Genomic DNA, 22886 nt, shown 5'->3' with positions numbered 1-22886 from the left:
CGAGCAGCTCGGCCTATATGAGAGCGTGCGGTACCTATTCCACTAGTTGGGTTGGGATAGACTGTTCGAGGCATGGGAGGAGACGCACACCACGCTGACCCTCGAGTTCTTTGCCATGTATAGATGTTGGCTACCCAGAAATGGGTCTGTAGAGGGCGGTTACATGACGTTCTAGCTAGCCGGTCGCCGCCACTGCCTCACCATGGCAGATTTTGTTGAGATCTTGGGCGTCCCACGAGAGACAGGTTACATGACGTTCCAGCTAGCCGGTCGCCGCCACTGCCTCACCATGGCAGATTTTGCCGAGATCTTGGGCGTCCCACGAGGGACAAGACAGACTCACCCTTCGATCGACCCTGATGCACTACAGGAGTTCTGGACCACTATTGGGTCAGGTGAGTTTGAGACGGGGAAGAGCAAGTCGACCAGGATTCGACACCCCGCGGTACGTATCTTGCACATGTTTATTGCGGGAGTGCTGTTTACTCGTGGCGAGCAGGGGAATATCAAGACCATTGAGTTGTGTCTGCTTAGACGAGCACTCCGTGACGCGTTCGACGGAGATGATTGGGCATGTCTCGCCTTGACCTAGCCTCGAGGGTGGCTATCCACCTTCACGAGATATCACAGGCGAAGCAGTTCACCAGGGTACCCATCTACCAGGGAGGAATAGTGCCCATAATAGCTAGGAGAGTGGGCATCATCCTGGGTTTCCAGTGGCAGAAACCGATAGGGTACCCAGACTTACGTCTCGCCATGCTCAGCGCGAAGAGGGCGATCGACACTAGCACGACTGGAGGACCTCACTGGCGCTATATTGATATTGAAGAGAGGAAGAGGACAGTTCGTCTACCTATGGACCCCCTTCCTCCCTTCACCATACAGGGTCTACGGTTCCAGATAGACAGAGAGGAGGCACCAGCCGTGCCCGCACCACCACCCCGTCGACGTCACAGAGAGAGAGCTTCATCTCAGTCTCCACAGCCACATGACCATACTGGGGACGCCTCCTCATCTTTTGTACCAGCATCCCAGGAGGACATACGGGATCTCAGAGATTTTATACGTCAGGGATTTGATATCGTTGGTCACCGCATGGACACCATCGATGGCCAGCTAGACTCATACGATCATCGTTTGGGCAGCCTAGAGGGCTCTATAACGGCTATGCGCACGCAGTTTGGACATTACCACTTCTACCAGACAGAAGTGAACCGCCGGTACGATTCCACCTATGCGACGAGGATGCAGAACATCGTACAGCCAGTCCCTCTCCCACCAGACTACCCTTACCCCGGCCATGCTTACAGACCGCAGCAGTCCTACTTTCCAGATGTGTCATACTCACCGAGGGCACCACGCAGCCGTTCACCACCACCACCGGGCGACACCGATCACATGGAGACCGACCACGTCGGAACACAGTAGAGTCACCAGAGATTGCATCAGGACCTTTTTCTTTTCCTTTCCCTTTTTCACTTCTGCATTTTCGGACCTATGACGTGCGTTGTTAGTTTGCTATGTTGTCTTGTACGCTTAATTGTTATCGGATTCACTTGGTCTTTGTGTGTTTTAAGCTCTTATCTAAGGTTGAATCCCGACTCGGAACAAAAGACAACACACAATGTGGAATACATCAAAAGTGGAATGCAAGGAGGCACTTTTCGACCTTGGGCACCAAGGTTACACATTAACCCTCCACTTCGATCAAATTCTTTCATATTCCACATATTCCACCCCTTCGGATTCGAGTACACCGCGGACAGTGTCTCATTCAAGTCTGGGGGGTGAGCATCTAACATCGCTACAAGTCCCTTTTAGAGTGCATTCATACATCCACTTGCACATAAAAAAAATGATTTCTCACTATAGATGCATTCCACACTTGCATTTCTTGCACTTGTACATATAGACACCACCTAGCATTGCATTGCATTTGTTACATATAGGTCTAGAACATGTAGGAGAATATGCATTGCATAAATCGTTTTGAGTTGAGATTGATCGATGATGAGATGATGGTGATAGCTGCTTAGAGATTGCTTAGCGATTTGGACTTAGACCTCTAGGTGTTCGAGTAGATTGTCGATGATAGATGAATAGTGAACCCTCTCTTTGATGCTTGCGATTCTAGGTTGTGGGGTATATTGTTGTCTTTAGGTATGCCAAAGAGTAGGACCGACCAAACCTAGGTTAAATATCTCTCTAAAGCCGTTCCCGAAGCTTCTCCCATAGGATAGATAGTCTCTTGGAAAGAACGTTGTAGGAATAAGCGAAGAAAGTATATACATCCCAACACTTCGTTGTCACTATATCGTTAATGAAAATCATTCGATGACATGAGTGCGTCGACGGTTCGGGTATAAGTTGTGGGACAAGTGTTGTCATGATCATTAGAGAAAAGCAAAAGCGGAGACACTTGTCAACTTCAACGTCCTAGGAACTCGGGATATTACTTCTCTTAGCACTTTCTTGAGAAAAAAAAAATTTGCGAACAAAATAAATGAGGAGACAACATATCTTAGAGGAGGAAAACGGTAAGTAGGTTTAGGAGAGTGCTTGGAAGTTGGAATTACTCTTATGGTAGACTAAGGACGACATAAAAACCCCATACTTATGAAAGTTTAGCTGACAAGAGAGAATAACAAGAGTAGTCCAGATTCGATTCTACTCCCATAAGTTGAGCAGTGGACACGCAACTAGATCTTGAAACTCATTAAAGACCGATTTCTATCTCACCGTCCTTCTCAGGCTTTGTGTTTCATTGATTTTATTTGCTCGAGGACGAGCAAAGATTTAAGTCTGGGGGATTTGATGACTCGGATTTTATATGAATTTTATACGAGTATGCCTTTGGTTTCCTAACGGTTTCCACACATTCTTAGGCATTTTTAGAGCCATTCTAGGGTCTTGGGACCATTTCTTAAGTTTGACAGGACCTCGAAAGCACAACGCAGAAATTCGGCAGGAAACGGAGAAAACAGCTATTGGTCCGCCCCTGACTGCAGTGTACTTCGGCGGACCAATCGGGGACGGTTGATTCAACCGAGAGAGGGGAGGAGACGAGGAAGAAAATGAAGAATTCATCCGTCTGGGGCTGACCACGGCTGGTCGGACCCGAACCAATAGAAGAATCTCCAATCCGCCTGCACGCTCCGACCTAGCTGAGCTGACCAAGAAAAAATAACGTCTGGTTCGGACATGATCAGTTCTGATCAGCCGGACCAAGATCACGAGCTTCAGTCAGCCAGCGGACTCCGAGCCGAACGTCCTGACTAGACCCAAAGAACAACTGGTCCGGAGTTGATCTACCTAGGTCCGCTGGACCAGACCGCCTTAGCCACTCCCCAGTCCGCCAGTCTCTCGCCCAGTCAGCCGCGGGAGCCTTCTGAAGACCTGGTCCGGAGCTGACCAATCTTGGTCAGCCGGACCAGGACCATTTTGCACCGCGTTCTCGTGCTTCATTTACTCCCGGTCCGCCGGACCCAACCTTGGTCTGGCTGACCGCGTGACCTGGAACTAATTAAGTCCGAATTTTTCGGACTTTGGCAGGAGGGCTCGATTTGGGGAAAGTAAGGGGCGGCGATTTTCTCTCCTCCAGAAGACCTAGGGCCAAAATCTTGAGGAGTTTGCTTTGGCTTGAAGATTGAAGATTCTATTGAGCATCTCTCTTTCCCTTTCCCTCTATGTTTCCTCTAGCTATTTTGGTGTTCTTGAACATGAGTAGTGAGTAGTTTCTTGTTGTGGGATGAAGGATTAGCCCTCATGTAAGGATGCTTGTCTTAACCTTTGGACCCCAGATTGTGTCTTGTTTATGCTTTCAAACACTTGCAATGAATGGAATTTTGTTCTTCATGATTATCTCTCATCTCTCTTGAATGAATGTTTAGGGAAACCTAGGATTTGTTGAATTGAGTGATGCAATTGTTTGGGTTTGATTGCTAGAGTTTAATGAATAGTCTTTAATGCTTCCCATTGGATGAAAATCCTATGGATAGAATTTATGATTGAGAATTTCATGGAGACATGGATTCTTGATTCTTGGTGCATTCATTGAAATGGGTTGAGATTGAATGCGAAGGAATTCGGTTCAATTCAATCTAGGATCGTGACAAGGGAATTTAATGCATTCGGGAATTTCACTCTAAGCCATGAAAGTGGATAGAGTGCTCTCTTGGATAGCGGATTTTCGGGTCGAAAGAACCGAATCCGACCTTAGTCTTCGAATCCCTCACTTAGAACAAGCATGATCTAGGTTCCTTACGGCATCCTTGCATGATCGGTGAAACCCGATTCCCATAACCTTTCCCATCGATTATCTTTTCTTGAATTATTATTTGCTTCGGTTTTATTTCTTCCATTAAATTTTCTGCAACCTTGAAAACCACCAAAAACAATTCTCAAATTTTATTTTTACCATTTTTCTAGTTTTAGTCGATTCCTAGCTTAACCGCTTAAGTCATTGTGTTCGACCCCGATACTACGATATCCGTATACTTGCGGATTAGTTGTGTTTCGGGTTACAAATTTAAGACTCGTCACGCAAATGATCATCCATCACCAATCAATGACAACATAGATGCATATACGAGCTATACTCCCATAAAGCAAAATAACCCTATAATAATTTTCTATATGGGACTAAGATCCATATTTCACATAAGAATGAGTTGTTACACTCAGCCTTATGTTATTTAGGTAGACATCTAATATCAATCACATCCAATGTGACTCCTAGATCCTTTATGAGACCATGATACCAAATATCATTGCATACTCATCTCATCTGTACCGTTAAGTCTCAAGTTAAACTTGACAAGTTAACCTAAGCTAAACCATATTCAAGTTGTGGGAACCATGATTTCCCACCTTGCCTCCCTAAGATAATCTAGCACGCTCAACTTTGGCATGATCTGTGATACGGACGATCGATGCCTTGACAAGTGCTCTAGTAATGGAAGGTACAAGTTTCGCATTACATAAGAGGGATTTTAAACCACACTTAGATCAAGCATATACTTTCAAGCTATGAGAACCACCATTTCTCCATCTTGTCTCACCAAGATAGCATGGAACACACAGCTTTGGCATGACCCATGACACGTACGATCGAGGCCTTGACAAGTGCTTTACTCGTAGATCTCCTAGATCTAACCGGTTTAGATGCAACGATTGTACCAATCAAATCAATGATCAACTATTGTTCCTTGATCAGGTGTATTACATAATCCGAATAGACCATCCATTCGGTTACGTAATCCCAATCCCGAAGCTCTCATTCAATCAAGCATATATAATATCTTGATTAAGTTACATGTATTCATTCACTATGGACCATCCATAAGAATGAATCATGTCATTCTGAATTATAAGTGATCGGATTAAGCAATTATTGCTTAAATCAGATCGTGAAACGAAGAACCAAAAATTTTGGTCTTCCCTCGAGATGTGGACTGGTCGGTTGATAACACGATTTTATCCTCTATTTCATAGCCCACTGTCCATCGGTTTCGCCTCAGTTTTATGCGTTATTAGACCTTTAGGATCAATTCAGCACTGGTTTTTGCTTCCTCCGCATTCTTTGGTGATTGGACAGGTAATAGTCGCATTATGGATACCAGAGGAGCATAATCGAGGACTTCGGAGCACATTGGACCGGAACAGAACGATAAAGACCCTTCCAGCTCGAGTTGCACTTTTACATGGCCATGTCGAGTTCAAACACGGCCGTGCAAAAGCAAGGGAACGAAAAAATTCTTACAGACATTCTGCACGGACCGTGTCGACGTCGAACACGGCCGTTCGACCCGCAACTCGCCCGCGTCCAGCCCGTGCAGAAGCGCAGAAGTTTGGTCAGATAATTGACACGGACCGTGTTGACATTCAACACGGCCATGTTACGTTTCGAGAAAACTTCCTATTTTTGCATCCGAACTTCCGTTTTCGGAATGGAAAGAAGCCTAGCAGCCAAAGAAATAAATAGAGGAGGTCATGGGCTTCAGAAATCATCGAGAGATCACAGTAGAAGCCAGAGAACTCGAGAGAGAATCAAGACGGAGTTTCCCGGGAGCAGAGATTAAAGAATCATTGTCGAGAGATCGCTGCGAGTCTTCTTATCTGTTTCTATGTTTCTTCTTATTGATTTGAACTCATTTGTTGTTATGGGTAGTGAGTAGTCGTTTCACTGTAGCTAGGGATTTAACCTTGTAGGGATTTGTTTGGTTTTTATTTTCCGAGACTACGTTATCGATACTTAGCGGTTTAATTGAATTGAGTTTATTGCTTTTGATCTTCTTGGCAAGTTGATTGATTGATTTTAGATTCTGATTTGCAACGAGAGTTGAGATTAGATTCGGAACGAATTCATTGAATGAATTGATTAAGACTATTAAGAGATAGGTTAATCGGTTTAGGAACTGTGATAGTGATCGTTAATGCATTTGATATTTTAATCTATTAGGTAGAGATCGATAGGTTAAATTATTGGATAGTGGATTTAGGACTTGAGAGAGCCAAATCTGATATTAGAACTTGAGATCCCCGATTAGAGTTCGATATTCGTAGATTCTCTATCCTTAGAAACAATCCCTGCGCGTTAAGGTTATCCCGAAGTTACAGTGGTTTAGTTATCTGATTTACTTAGTTTGTTTATTACTTTATTTTCGATAATCATTTGTTTCATCTGCTATTCGCTGATCCGAATCTTAGTCGAGTCTTTTTCTTAGTGTTAACTATTCCTTGTGTTCGACCCTGGTACTACAGTTGATCCGTATCCTTGCGGTATTCGCTGTATCTAGGTCTTTATTACTTGAGCTCATTTATACACCTAGATTTGCGTGATCACGTTTTTGGCGCCGTTGTCGGGGAATAGTTTAGCACTAGGATAGAGATTCCTTTGAATCGAGATCCTTTCTCGATTACTTTTATCCCGTTCCTGATCTATTCTAGTTCTTTGTCCTATTTTTCTGGTGTGTAGGTTTTTTCGGTGTATAACCAGGAGTTCTGGGCCTGATAACCTAGTCCCCTTTGATCCAGAAATCGAGAAATCCGCCAAACGCATTCGGAAGAAGAAGAAACAACAGAAGAAGATGGAGGAACGTGCTTTAGCTGTCGAGAATGACAATGACATTTATGGGGCATATCTTCAGCCCAAGTACACTCAATAGCTCTCATGCATTCGCCGGCCCGATATCGATCGCAATAAATTTGAATTCCAGCCGACATTCATCAGTATGCTCAGTTCATCGGCATTTAGGGGCAGACCTAATGAAGATCCAATTCCCCATCTGACTCGATTCAAACTGCTATGCCAGTCTGTGAAGACGGTTCAAGGAGTCACCGATGAGTCACTTATGCTAATGGCTTTTCCATTCTCTCTAATGGACGATGCATTAGAATGGCTCTACACACTGCCACCAGTGTAATACCCCGAATCCCGATTTAATATTTAATTATTTAAAAATAAATAATTAAATAGAGATGTCATGAAATCACCAAAAATAAAGAGTACAATGCCGAGGAGAGGCACGAGGATCGACACACGCGGGAAGAATCGGGAAGGAACGAAGAAAGAAAAAAAAAAGGGAAAGGCGGACTGGGAGAAGAAAATCGGAAAAAAAAAAATAAACTGAGCCCGGTCCGCCGGACCAACTCCTGGTCGGCCGGACCGGGACTCGACAGAATCTCCAGCTCGCCATCTTGCAGTCTTGGGGCGCGAGTTTCGCCTGAGTCCGCGAGTTGACTGTCGTCCTGCCGCCTCCCACGCCTTGATAAGGTTGCAGGCTCGCCCTTGGACCTGAGAGGAGACCAATTCGCCCCCTACACCAGAAGAAAACGAGCTCTCAACCCTCTCTCAAATCCATTTCGGGAGCAAGGTGAGGGAGAAGAAAAAACGAGAGAAAGGGGGAGAAAGGAGACGAATCGAGGCAAGGGGAGCTCGGTGAGACCAAGAGGGACGTGCCCAGACGTGTCCCGGAGCTTCTCACGCCGTGTGGAGCCGCGAGGAACTCTCCCGAGCTCGGACCAACTCAAGAACAAGGTGAGTGGCTTGAGTTGGATTTGTGCAATCTCGTTTTCAATGTTTAATGGTGCATTCGAGATTTTCTTTGCGTGTTGAGGCTTAGAACATGTCTAGGGATGTAAATGCATGTTTAATTGGTATTTAGAAGCCACCCCGAATTGATTCGGGTGAGAAAAATCGGACTGAAATCGGAGAAAAACGCGAGGAAGAAGAAGGCTCCAGTCCCGGTCCGCCGGACCAGGCGTGGTCAGCTCCGGACCAGGACTGGAAAACACGTGCAGTCCGCCGAGCCACGGGAAGAGAAGGCGGACCGAGGAAAATACACGCCTGGTCCGCCGGACCATACCCTGGTCCGGCTGACCAGACGTGTTCCGCGGTCACGCGGTCCGCCGAACCAAGAGAAGGAAGTCGGACCAAGAGAAAAACACGGCCTGGTCCGCCGGACCAGTCCTGGTCCGCCGGACCAGACGTGTTCGAAAAATCCGCGCACCGACGGACCGAGAAGAACGAATTGCCTGTTATACTGGTCCGGTGTTGCCCAGTCCTGGTCGGTCGGTCCAGACGTACTGTGACGAATCTCGCACCGCCGGACCAAGAACGGGACCGAGAGAGGGGAAGAACAGTCTGGTCCGGGGCTGACCAATCCTGGTCCGCCGGACCAGACGTGTTTCTCTCTCGGACTGCCGGACCAAAAATGACGGAGCGGACCAGGGAAGAAGGAGACCTGGTCCGGCTGACCAGACGACGGTCCGCCAGACCAGACTCAGAGACTTAGAAAAAAATTGGACTTCGGCCGGGAAGGGAAAACGACCCTCGGGGTTGACCCGGGCCCGACCGGACGTGACTATGGGCGATCCGAACCATCGACAGAGAGCAGGCTTCGCGATTGGGATCAATCGGAACGAGTTTTACTAAAACGTTGCGTAACGTGGTGAGATGTGTGATATCAATTTACGAGGGATCGTTGTGTGATTGCTTGCGGGTAGAGTTGTATGGCGTTGAACGGTATTCCGGTAGGGACCAGATACCGTGATACGCGTGGTTGTATCATGGGGATATTGCACGTCGTGTGCCATGTGTGTAGCTTGCTCGTGCGTACGAGTTAAGCGTGATTGTGTTTGTAGATGGTTGTGGACTCAACCATCGCCGTCATGGACTTGACGGGCGTCTGTGACGCGTTTTTGTCGTGTGTGACACGACGGCCAACGTCATGGACTTGACGGGCGTGGATTCGCCCCTAGTCATGGACTTGACTAGGGTTTATGGCTGGACCCTATGGTGGACTCCATAGGGATATTGTGGACGGTTGTGGACTCAACCGTCGACGTTTTTGTCGTGTGTGACACGACGGCCAACGTCATGGACTTGACGGGCGTGGACTCGCCCCTAGTCATGGATTTGACTAGGGTTTATGGCTGGACCCTGTGGTGGACTCCACAGAGATGTGTTGTATTTCCGTTGTGTCGTGGACTCGACATCGGTAGTCACGTGAGTGACGGGCGCAGGAGACGCGCAAGATCGCATGTGATGCGATGGCCAACGTCACGCGAGTGACGGGCGTGGATTCGCCCCTGGTCATGGATTTGACCAGGGTATATGGCTAAGCCTTATGGTGGACTCCATACGGGCGTGTTTGTGTTTGCCATTGATGTGATTTTTGTGTGGATATATTCGTTGCATGTGTTTTACTGAAAATGTCGATTGTACCGTTCTCATTGAGAACGGGATTTCCGGGTTCAACCCGGGCTACTCACTAAGCAGTTGTGCTTAGCCCTCGTGGTTTCATATTTTTCCAGATCACGAGGATTACGCCTAGCTCATCGGACGACGACGACTGGAGAGCAGCAGCATCATGTACGGGATTTGTTTCCTAACTCCAAGGATATGTATTTTTCGACATTTTGTACGGTTTAATTATGACTATTTGGACATGTGTTGTTTTGCGATACTAATCGCTTGTTGTACTTTCCGCTGCTACTTTGATTTAAGTTAAAAATGTTTTTGTTTTCCGCGTTTTTCGCTTCCGCAAATTTGTTAACTATTATTTTATTACATATTGTCCATGTGGCACAACCCGTATACTGTACACGGGTTACGGGTGTCACAACCAGATTCCATTTTCTCTTGGGATTAGATGCAAGAGAAGTTCATGCAGCGATTTTTTCCTGCTAGCAAAACCCAGCTTGCAAAGCAACAGATCAACTCTTTTATGTAGGAACCTTATGAATCGTTGCGCGAGATTTGGGATCGTTTTCTTGGATACCGGCGCCTCTGCCCTCATCACGGATTGGACAAGAGGTACCTTATCTCCACTTTCTCGCAGGTCTAAAGGAAGACACTCGAGTCCTCATTCGAGTTGTCTGTGGAGGAAGCCTCAATGAGAAGTCTTTTGACTTCATCGAACAACAAATCACTAAGATGGCTAACGAGTGTGCCCCTTCCCACGAATTCGTCAGAAATATTGGTTTTAAGGACAACCGTGCAGGTAAGGAAAGTCCATCTGAAATACATGCTTTACGTGCAGAGCTGGCCAAACTTAGAATGCAGGTAGAAAATGTTGGGTTTCCTGGGATCTCATGAGCGAATCTAATTCCTAAGAGATCGATTCTAGAGTTTGCGCAGCGGAAGTACAACAAAAATTTTATAGAACCCTAGAACCATGCTGCTATTGAATCGTAGAAACGTTAGAACTCTTACCTCAATCGATCCGGGGCCTGTATCAATCGAAGAACACGTCTGATCACGAAAGGCAGGAAGAATACCTCGCCCTCTACACGTATCCACACCACGGGATGGATTCCAACGATTGGAACTTGTCTGCTAGGACCCGAATCTACTATTCGATTTATGCTTCGAGAAAAACGGACTTCGATCACACTCTCAACCTCTTGGATCTCACCAAAAGTCTGCTAGAAGTGTTCTAAAATCGACCCCATTTAATTAGGGTTTAATCTCCTTCTTATAAAGTGATTTAACCCTAATTTCGGTTTAATTTCGGAAAAACCTGAAGCTCGGAACGGACGGTCCAGAAATACACGCGGACCGTCGGTTCCAGTACGTAGAACGGACGGTCTGCCCTTAGTGGACCGTCCGTTCTAGAGCTTCTGGAACGGACAGTTCATTCTAGACCGTCGTAACCGCTTAAGTCCTTGTGTTCGACCCCGGTACTACGACATCCGTATACTTGCGGATTAGTTGTGTGTCGGGTATAAATTTAAAGCTCGTCACACGAGGGGCCCAGCGATATCTCTCTCTTTTATGAGAGGTACAAATCCCGTCTTGACTATCTACAATCCAGCACATGATTCGTTTCGTACCTGATACACGCCTTTATAGTCCTCCTGTTACGCAGGACGTTTGACGTATTCAAGGCACGCAACTCCTCATGTTGGATTCCGTAGATATCTCATTCCTTAGGATCCAATCATGGAACCGCCATATGAGATTCAAGTCATGACGCTAGTCCATGTGACAATCTCATGCGGGCCAATCCAGTATTTCGTTCTCCAACGAATACCTATAACTGTGATTGTATCCAATACCTATGATCAACGCTGTGATCATCAATCACACATCATACTAGTCTTATTATGTCGTTATTCCCATAACGACACAAGACTAGGGAGTTTAGTATCATTCATAATGATACATGGATTTCATAACAGATCTGGTATGCAAGAACATGTAATGAATCAAATACTCTCATAAAAACCATAGAAAGTATCAATAAATCAAATGTATCTGAACAAAGCTCATAAACAGTACATCACAGAGCACTAAACCAACAGAAAACGCCCATCAAATCACTGATCTGGACGCATCACGAGACGAGTACGTGCATGAAGATGTCAGTTACGTCGCCAACAATCCGTATTCGAACACATACAATCCGGGTTGGAGGAATCATCCAAATTTCTAATACAAGAACTCCTCTAACGCTCTAAATGCACAGTACAACAATTTCAGTGGTTCATCTATCCCAGACTCCTCTCAAGGAAATCAATCTCAACCCCGAAATACCTACCAACATCAGAACCCAGCCCCTCAACACTACCGAGCTTCCCATCAGCCTCAGCAAAACTTTGGTCTGCCTCCATCTCAATCACAGGTAAGTCCTGACTCTGACATCAAATCTATGCTTGCACAACTTATGCAGGGTCAAGAAGCCATTCACACCGAGATGCGAGAACATCAGCAGAAGACCGACGCCCATCTCAAACTAGTTGATAACCAGATAGCGTAACTTGCTGCCTCTGTCCCTTCGCGACATCAGGGATCACTTCCCGGGAACCCGGAAGCAAACCCCCGAGAGCACTATAACATTGTATCCTTGCGCAGTGGCAAAGAGCTCGCTAACCCTATCATCACATCTACGGAAAAAGGTCAGTGCTCTAGCTCTGTCCCTACATCTTTTCGTGACCCCATAGTTGTTGAAAAATCGACAAAGATCTCGGGTGATGAAGAATGCGACGTATACATTCCACTGCCACCACGTTCGCCTCCGGTTCCTTTCCCTCAACGACTCAAGAAAACTAAAGAAGACACCCAATTCGCTCGATTTGCTGACATGGTGCGTAAGTTGGAAATCACCATGTTGTTTCACGAGGTTATCACTCAGATGCCATCCTATGCCAAATTCCTGAAGGACATTCTCACAAAGAAGCGCGTCATTGAGAAAGAAACCATCACGCTTAATCCCGAGTGCAGCGCCATTCTTCAGCACGATCTGCCACATGTCAGATCCAGGTAGCTTCTCAATTCCCTGTAAATTGGGTAATGTTTCTATAGATCGTGCTCTTTGTGATTTAGGTGCCAGTGTAATCTCCTACCACTCTCCATCTACAAGAAACTCAACGTGGGAGAACTCAAATCGACTCGCATGGCTCTTCAACTAGCTGATCGTTCTGTCAAATATCCTTTGGGTGTTCTCGAGGACGTCCCGTTGAAAGTCGGCGATTACTACGCACCGGTCGATTTCGTTGTGCTTGACATGGACGAAGACTCCAAAATCCCAATTATTCTAGGGTGGCCGTTCTTAAACACTGCAGATGTCATTGTCCACGTTCGTGTCGGCCGACTGACACTCAAGATCAGCGACGAAACGGTGGAATTCACGCTCGACAAGAATTTCAAGCAATCATCTACAGTGGACACTATATGTTATATCGACTTGATGGATGCTTTAATCGATGAGGTACTCTTTGAATTTCGTGATTTCGATGCCCTATCTATTGCTCTTTTTGCTGAACAGGGTTGCAGTACCTTTACGGAGCCTCAAATTCACGCGTACACGTCATTCGTAGATGGTTTAGACGGAATGCCATGCAACACGACCGTGTCGGATACAGACACGGACCGTGTTGATATTTTACCGAAAAACATCGAACGTGACACGCCTGTGTTTGCCACAAGTTCAGACCATGTTTCATGCAACACGGCTGTGTCGTCATTCGACACGTGCTACCGGACTATTCATCTTTCAATTTTGGCCGAAATTCAGCACAGTCCGTGTTGCGTGTAACTCGGCCGTGTTCACTATTTTTCGATTTTCACATAAATTCTGCACGGTTCGTGTTGTTTTGAATACGGCCGTGCTTGTTTTGGCGAAATTTCTACAGACATTCTGCACGGTCCGTGTTGAATTAAACACGGTCGTGTTCGTTTTCACGATTTTTTGATAGAAAATTAACACGGCCCGTGTTCTACTTCAACACGGCCATGTTTATTCCCATTATTTCGACACCACGACACGGACCGTGTTCTTCTTCAACACGGTCGTGTTCAACTCATTCGACTCCCCGACACGAACCGTGTTCGATCTACACAGACCGTGTCGTCATCCCTATTTCGCCTTTTTAATCTATTTTCGCAGGACTCGGCCGTGTCATCTCCTTTTCGCCTCCCCTTCGCCGCCGCCGCCGTATTCCGCCGCTGTACAACCACCACCTGTGTCGCCTCTCCCCGCCGCAGCCATCTTTCATTCCGCCGCAGCTTACAACCCCCACGACCGGATCCCTTTCGGTCCCCCTCCGCCTCGCCACTTCGCCTCGCAAACTCCTCGCTTCACTGCCGCCCCTTCGCCTCGATGTTGCCTCCTCACTCCGGCGACGTCTTTGGTTGTACCCGGTAATCCTCCATCTCATCCTCGATAACTGCGAGTATGGCTGAGCGAGGCCGGATCGAAGGCCGCCCTGAAAGAGGTCTGAAGCGTCGGTACAGCCGCACACTCCGGGACAATGAACCTTGGGCCCCTCGCCGAGGTGCCATCATGGAGCTTACCGACCTCATGCCAATCCGACCTGAACCGGACGTTCTTCGGATCCATCACTGGGACAACACCACCAAGACCGTCTACCTCAAACTCGAACAACAAGGCTTACAACCGACCAAGTTTTTCGGTGAAATCGGAATCCATGACGAGTTGGTTCGTATCTGTGACAGGCTCAGGTGGTCGAATTTTCTGACGGTACATGAGAAGAGTTTCAAGACCTTGACTCTGGAGTTCCTCTTTCCATTGCTACTTTCCGAGCGATGGCAGCACAACGAATGCTTTCATGGATTTTCGGATGAGGAATAACGAGTATCGCCTCTCAATGCGTCAGTTCGCCGATATCCTCGGGATCGAGCCAGGTACATCTTCGAAGCTCTCTCTTTTTCTACCTCAGTGTCAGGAAGCATTTTGGCAGGCTATCGCTGCTCGATCGTACGAGAGTCGAAACGCAAAGGCGAATTGGATCCGCCACCCGATGGCTCGGTATTTTCACCAATTCCTTACCAGCTGCCTCCTCGCCCGAGCTGCCGGCGGTACGGTGAACCATCAGAACTGGGTTTTCTTCGATGGGCTTTGAGCGACGCCTTCGACGGCGACACTAGGGGAATGGAGGAAGTATGTCTTGCTTCCCGTATGGCGATGCATCTCGAGACATTTGCTCAACCAGGGAATCCGACAGACGTCAAGACATGCGTCGGCGGCATCATCACCATGAATGCTCGTCGCGTGGGCATTAATTTCGGACTCTATTCCGACGATGTGATCCCGGGCCACACTCTCCTGGATATTGCTGCGTTAGTCCAGAAATTTCATCTCTACGAGCGACCGGTCCGCTGGCACTGGAACTATCTGGACCATCAAGGTGACCGCCAGCGAGTACGTCTCCCTTGTCCCCATCTACCGCCGATCACTCAAGCCGGTCTCCTCTTCTGGGCTCCTTTTGATGATGTCCCCGCTGACGATGCTGCCATGCCAGATGCTGACCAGCCCTCCTCTTCTCGGGCCCCTCAGTCCTACCCTCTTCCTTCAGAGGACTTCTCCTTCGACATGCCTCCCTCTCCACCACCAGATCCGAGCTCTCATGCATTTCCTGACTACTCTGCCCAGATTGACATGCTCAGCCAGAGGATGCAGAGTATGGAGACGACTATGCACGGGTTCGGCGCTCAGCTCCAGTCTTTTGGAGATATGATACGGAAAGAAGAAAGAGCTCATAACCACTGGCTCTCCTCTGGAGTTCGACGCTCAGAGGCAGTTCCGCGAGCAGCAACATCAGATGGCGCAGTACGCCACAGAGTTTCATCGCCGCTATGACGCGAGGTATACAGCCGACAGCGACGCCCCCTGATCCCCCTTCCATCTGGATATCCGTACTCGCCATACTATTATCAGCCAGGACCACCACCACCACCTCCAGAGCAGTGAGCGCTTGGTAGCCTTTTCTTTTCCCCCTTTCCCTTTTTCTTTTGCTTTTGCATTTTTAGTCTGTGTTATTTGGGATTATCAGTTGTACTTTTCAGACTTGACGATGTATCACTCGTACATGTTCTATTTGCTGCGTTGCTTTGGTTTGTGTTATTGTTTTATGTATTTACAAGGTCGCATCACATTCCACGCGTATGCTGAGAGCTGTGAGATTTCGTCTCAGCTTTTTCTTCAATCCTTGAGTACCGTGAGGGAGCGCGCCATTCATTCACGCTAAGTATTCTTTTACCCCGTTCCCTTTTTGGTTTATCTCGCTGGTTTTCCCTTCTCCCAGTGCGACTTGACACCGCGGACGGTGTCTTGTTCAAGTCTGGGGGAGGATAGTCTCACAGTTTGTTTAGATGATCAGTTAGAAGATTCATGGGCAATAGAGTAGAAATATGTCGAGAGTATAGATGAACCTGGCTTAGTTATCTAAGCACTTGAATGAATTGTCGGACTTATCCGAAAAGGTAGCTTGACCTGAGAAATGTTCTATAGACTATGAGATGAATCGTTACCTAGGATGAAAGAGGGAATGAAAGTTTTCCAACCCAAGCGTATATGTTTCCCTAAAAACCGTTCCCCATTTGCAGGAATACTAGGTCCCACAGTCTAGCGAGTCCATTTTTTTTCACTCAATCTTTATTTATTTAGACTTGTTTAGACACAGACAAGTAGTCCGGGGGTGGCACCAATCATCACGAGGCGAAAGTAAGTCATGTTTTCAAAACCCACACCTAGTCCTTACGTTCATTTCTTTAGACTCGTTTAGACACACAGGCAAGTAGTCCGGGGGTGGCAGCAATCATCACGCAACGAAAGTAAGCCCTGTTTCCAAAACCCATACCCAGTTCTTACGTTCTTTTTCTGGTTTGACCACAATTTCAAACGATCGTAAATCCACATATTGATGGATTGCTGATGTCATTTTTTAAATTAAAATTGATAACGTGTATAAGGTGACATCAGCAATCCGTTAATACGTGAATTTCCGATCGTCTGAAATTGTGGTCAAACCGGTCAAAAGTTTATTAGAGCAATAATTTACAAGTTCGAGGTTTCATTCAGTGACAAGTTACAAGTTCGGGGATTTAATGATATTTTTTCAAGTTGAAGGTTTATTTGTATATATTTTTGCAAGTTGGAGGTTTTTTTAAGGGTTTTACCCTATTTTAAATGGTGAAAAGGAAGAAAAGCCTTGATTCGATTCTTGAAAAAAAAAACTTGAAAAAGAACGACGGACGGCGAATGCATGTGATATTGATCTTTGGAATCTCGATTTCCCATCACCGTATCTAGACCCATTCCGGACCCAGGTGGACCGAAACTATTCCTGTAGACAGCGATAAATAGATTTGAGAAATGTGTTTGGTAGATAACTTGAAATCCCCTTTGAAGTTTTGGGTAATGAGTTTCGACTTGTAGTTTTATGATCATTTTGTTGGAATGGAGATCTGAATAGGATATGATTTCATTCAAGGTTAGTCGATACAGGAGAGAGATTTCGCTTTTGAAACTCATGGAGATTTCTGACTGATCATATGTTTCGCTTCCCCCTCATGCGTTTTGTGTTTTAATCATATGTTTGCTCGAGGTGAGCAAAAGTATAAGTCTGGGGGAGTTTGATAACACGATTTTATCCTCTATTTCAAAGCCCATTGTCCAGTGGTTCCGCCTCAGTTTTATGCGTTATTAGACTTTTAGGATCAATTCAGCACTGGTTTTTGCTTCCTCCGCATTCTTTGGTGATTGGACAGGTAATAGTCGCATTATGGACACCAGAGGAGCATAATCGAGGACTTCGGAGCATATTGAACCGGAACAGAACGATAAAGACAGCTCGAGTTGCACTTTTACACGGCCATGTCGAGTTCAAACACGGTCGTGCAAAAGAAAGGGAACGAAGAAATTCTTACAGACATTCTGCACGGACCGTGTCGACGTCGAACACGGCCGTGTCGACACGCAACTCGCCCTGTCCAGCCCATGCAGAAGCGCAGAAGTTTGGTCAGATAATTGACACAGACCGTGTTGGCATTCAACACGGTTGTGTTACGTTTCGAGAAAACTTCCTATTTTTGCATCCGAACTTCCGTTTTCGGAATGGAAAGAAGCCTAGCCGCCAAAGAAATAAATAGAGGACGTCTTGGGCTTCAGAAATCATCGAGAGATCACAGTAAAAGCCAGAGAACTCGAGAGAGAATCAAGACGGAGTTTTCCGGGAGCAGAGATTGAAGAATCGTTGTCGAGAGATCGTTCCGAGTCTTCTTTATCTGTTTCTATGTTTCTTCTTATTGATTTGAACTCATTTGTTGTTATGGGTAGTGAGTAGTCATTTCACTGTAGCTAGAGATTTAACCTTGTAGGGATTTGTTTGGTTTTTATTTTCCGAGACTACGTTATTGATACTCGGCGGTTTAATTGAATTGAGTTTATTGCTTTTGATCTTCTTGGCCAGTTGATTGATTGATTTTAGATTCTGATTTGCAACGAGAGTTGAGATTAGATTCGGAATGAATTCACTGAATGAATTGATTAAGACTATTGAGAGATAGGTTAATCGGTTTAGGAACTGTGATAGTGATCGTTAATGCATTTGATATTTTAATCTATTAGATTGAGAGATCGATAGGTTAAATTATTGGATAGTGGATTTAGGACTTGAGAGAGCTAAATCTGATATTAGAACTTGAGATCACCGATTAGAGTTCGATATTCGTAGATTCTCCATCCTTAGAAACAATCCCTGCGCGTTAAGGTTATCCCGAAGCTACGGTGGTTTAGTTATCTGATTTACTTAGTTTGTTTATTATTTTATTTTCGATAATCATCTGTTTCATCTGCTATTCGCTGATCTGAATCTTAGTCGAGTCTTGTTCTTAGTGTTAACTATTCCATGTGTTCGACTCTGGTACTATAGTTGATCTGTATCCTTGCGGTATTCGTTGTATCTAGGTCTTTATTACTTGAGCTTATTTATACACCTAGATTTGCGTGATCATCGGTCCAGAGGTCTGGACCGGTCGGTCCACACATGTAGACTGGTAGGTCTAGACCTTTCGGTCCAACCAAGAAAAGACAAAACCCTAGACCAATCGGTCCAGAGGACCATACCAATCGGTCTAGGCGAAAACGTGATCAAATCACGTTTTTCGTTGTTTCAGCCCCGATTCAGACCCGAATTCGACATCGTTTTCATCGAACTCAGAACACGAACCTCTTGCACACTATGCAACAGAGAACACGAAATCTACTCTAGTTCTATAATCGATTCATGCATAGTATCCAAAGCAAACATGGATTCAAACGATTCAAATCCTATTACGTGTGTGATCGGATTCTATGAAATCATACATGGTAACCAGGCTCTGATACCACTGTTGATAATTCCTAAGATCTCTTTAGTGAATCTAATTTCTAAGAGAACGATTCTAGGGTTTGCGCAGCGGATGCAAAACAAAAATTTTCTATAAACCCTAAAATCATGCATGCATGAATCGTAGAAACATTAGAATGCTTATCTCAATCGATCCGGGATCAATTGATGTGTTCGTACGATCACAAAGGTAGGAAGATTACATCGCCCTCTACACGTATTCGCACGACGGAAATGATTCCAACTTCTAGGAACTTGTCTACTAGGACTGAAGAATCGTTCTCCAATGTACAGGGGTTTAAGGGATCTTTCTCAACGTTTTCTGATCTCAAAAACCTCTGAAAAAGTCTAAGAAATCTTCCTACAAAGATTAGGAGGCGTTACCAAAGTGTTGGTTGCCCCAAAACCCTAATTAGAGTGAGATAAGTAATTCCCTACGCCTAAACCGATCGGTCCAGCCTCTGGACCGATTGATCTGGAACTTTTCCGCCTGGACCGATCGGTCTGGAACCTTTCTGGACTTAACAAATCTGGACCGACCGGTCCACGCGTCTGGACCAGTCGGTCTCGGCAAGCTTGGACCGATCAGTCCAGACCTCTGGAGCGGTCGGTCTGGCCTCCGTTCCACCGAAAATTTCTCATCTTTTCTCGCTCATTTGTCCTTTCGTATGTGTGTGACCCTGTAGGTTCATCCGATATAGCAGTATAACCCGAAATCTCTATTTCAGATATACAAATCATAAGCGGTCTCTAGCAAGACACTACTATGACTACCTATCTCGAATAGAGTTTGTTTGTGATCTTACAAACGTTAGTGATGATTCCGATTGATGATCCTTTTGTATCACGATATCATATGTCGAACATAAGGAATGGAAAATCCACCTTATCTGATTTAACTGCTTTCTCGTTCAATGAGTTCGACTGTACGAAATAGACGAAGCTCGTCTATAGTGTGGCCACACATTTCTACAGTCTGGCTTCCACAAGGGGCCCAACGATATCTCTCTCTTTTACGAGAGGTACAAACCCCATCTTGACTATCTACAATCCATCACATGATTCGTGTCGTACTTGATACACGCCTTTCTAGTCCTCTTGTTATGCAGGACGTTTGACGTATTTAAAGTACGCAACTCTTCATGTTAGATTTCATAGATATCTCACGTCACAGGATCCAATCATGGAACCGTCACATGAAATTCCAGTCATGATGCTTGTCCATGTGACAATCTCATGCGGGTCACTCTAGTATTTCGTTCTCCAGCGAATATCTATGATTGTGGTCGTATCCAATACACATGATCATCTATCACACATCATACTAGTCTTAGTACATCATTGTTCCCACAATGATATATGACTAGGTAGTTTAGCATTGTTCATAACAATACATGGATTTCATAACATATTAATGTATGCATAACATGTAATAAATCAAACACTCATCCATATAATCATAGTAAGTGTCAATACATCAAATGTATCAAAATAAAGCTCATATAGCAGTACATCATAGAGCACTAAACCAACAGTTATTCAGTTCACTCGGTGGAAGCTTTCCTCGGTTTAGACCAACTTATTACCTCCCGCTGCTGGGGATACTATCATGTCTTTTTGGTTCCGTAACTTTGATCGCTTATGATGCTAGGCCCTTGATCTTTTAGTTCGTTTAGAGTGATGTAACTTAAACTATCTTCTTTGTATTTAGGCAGTTGTTTTTTATAGAATTTACCATTTACAAAAAAAAAAAAAACAGGAATATAGAGATGCGATGATATGTTTTCCATAAAATAAAAGTAGAAATAATGTTCTAACATTAATGAATGCTAAGTTTAATGCTTTTGAAATATGAAACATTATTTTTATGATGAGATTCATATTTGTTTTATATTTCAAACTAAACATGTTACTCACATTTTCATTGAATATTAGAAACATATCATTTATATCATTTTCATGATCAAAAGTATTTCAAACTAGTATATTGTGTTCAACATACAATACATGAATATGTCTCCGGGATAAAAACAAAAAAAAAAACAAAAGGTTCAAGAATGATTTTACCCAACCTAGAGTTGTAGAAACTCATAGGTAATATCATCTTTTATTCAGACATTTTTCCATACTTCGACTTTTGCCTTTTTATATGGACTTCCATTGAGTTTGTGAATGCTTGTTTCGTACTCCAATGATTTAGAATAAATGTATCTTATATTTTCTGTCCAATGACTTTTAAAACACCAAGCATGTCATTAGGAAAAACAAAATCAAAACGAATTGGAGAGAAGAATGAATGACAAACTCTATTGTCGATGCATTGGAAATGCATGAACGGATTTGCTTTGGGAAGGACGAATGGGACAAGGTTGTTCTCCATAGGTGATGCCTCGTTTTCAAGGTTCTTTGCATCCGTTTGTAGGTCATCATTCCTTATAAACTTCAATTGATTCCTTTCGCTAATTGGTATATCATGTTTCTCTTCTTGGGACGATATTTTTTATTAAGAAAAAAATTATATAGGGAGAAAGAGAATAGAAATCACCATAGATCTTGTTCTGATACTACGTGGGAAACAATATTTAAGGAGAAATGGTTTTGTGAGAACAAAAAAAATAAGGCTCTAGCTATCTATTTGATAAGAAGACAAGATAGACTTGGAGAAAAAGTCTTATTATTATTGCTTTGATACAACCGATTATATATACACATTGAAAACTAAAATTGTAGAAAAATACAATAAAGGAAAAGCGCAATATAAAAATAGAAAGTTATACGAATAATACATAAAGAAATCATGAAATATGAAAATAAGAATAAGCACAAACGGTCATGCGATATGTCGGACATGATTGATGCCGAAATGGAAGTCGGGCTAAAATGTATGGAAGGTGTGCTTTCAATGGGCTTCTTCATGCACGTTCGTGGCCGTCATGCAGTCCATAAGTTTTTCATGTGAATCTCTTCTCCAACATATATAAAACCGAAAAAATTACAATCAAAATATTCTAAAATAATCAAATAAAACCAAAAATATTACATTCTTTGTCCTTTATTTTGCATGTTTTTATAATTTTTCGTTTCGTTATGATTTGATTTACGCAAAAAAAATTTGTTTCTTTTAATCCCAAATATTTTTTTATTTTGGAAGATTTTTTGAATTTATTAAATTGCATGTTTTTGTTTTGTGAAAAGTATCAGTTTTTCAAAAGAACATATCAGCCGCCGGGAAGACTAGGAAAAGTAGTAAATAGACCGAAAAGGAAGAGAAGCCCACATGTGTTTGGTGAGATCTATATAAAAGGAAAAACAAACTATAAATTTTTATACCAAATTAATATGTTTATTTATTCAGTGAAAAATTAAATTATATCTTCGAAAATAATAGATCAAAATAATGAGATAAATAGAATTGGAAATAAGGATTCTTACATATATAAAGCGTTATATATCATATTTATATTTATATATATTCACACAAATATAGATGAATTATGATTACGAAATTTTATAATTATATTTAATCAGTATACGATTTTTTTATTTTAAATTTGGTTTTTGATAATTCTATATTCATTGTTTATATTTGATTAGATTTGTTTAATGTGCTTTATTTTCTTTATATTTTTATTATATATATATATATATATATATATATATAAACGATATCTCTCTCTTTTACGAGAGGTACAAATCCCGTCTTGACTATCTACAATCCAACACATGATTCGTTTCGTACCTGATACACGCCT

The 22886-nt window shown here is 44.0% G+C and overlaps 1 protein-coding gene across 2 annotated transcripts; it reads left to right on the top strand.

Moving 5' to 3' along the window:
• The first annotated feature begins 250 nt into the window (after positions 1-250).
• Positions 251-9972, top strand: LOC104818547. Of its 2 annotated transcripts, none has more exons than XM_010548166.1 (2): positions 251-1682; positions 9817-9972. In XM_010548166.1, exon 1 carries the CDS (start codon positions 574-576, stop codon positions 1426-1428), a length of 855 nt encoding a protein of 284 aa, XP_010546468.1. In that variant the 5' UTR covers positions 251-573; the 3' UTR covers positions 1429-1682; positions 9817-9972. The 2 variants fall into 2 exon arrangements, with proteins under 2 accessions (XP_010546468.1, XP_010546467.1); XM_010548165.1 differs by having other exon boundaries at positions 251-1787.
• The last annotated feature ends 12914 nt before the right edge of the window (positions 9973-22886 follow it).

The sequence above is a fragment of the Tarenaya hassleriana genome, unplaced genomic scaffold (assembly GCF_000463585.1).
Source record: "Tarenaya hassleriana unplaced genomic scaffold, ASM46358v1 Cleome292, whole genome shotgun sequence".
Lineage (NCBI taxonomy): Eukaryota > Viridiplantae > Streptophyta > Magnoliopsida > Brassicales > Cleomaceae > Tarenaya > Tarenaya hassleriana.
This window is presented reverse-complemented; position numbering and strand designations above follow the sequence as displayed.

Coding starts and splice junctions, on each gene's coding strand:
- LOC104818547 (XM_010548166.1), top strand. CDS start 574: ATGTCTCGCCTTGACCTAGCCTCGAGGGTGGCTATCCACCTTCACGAG.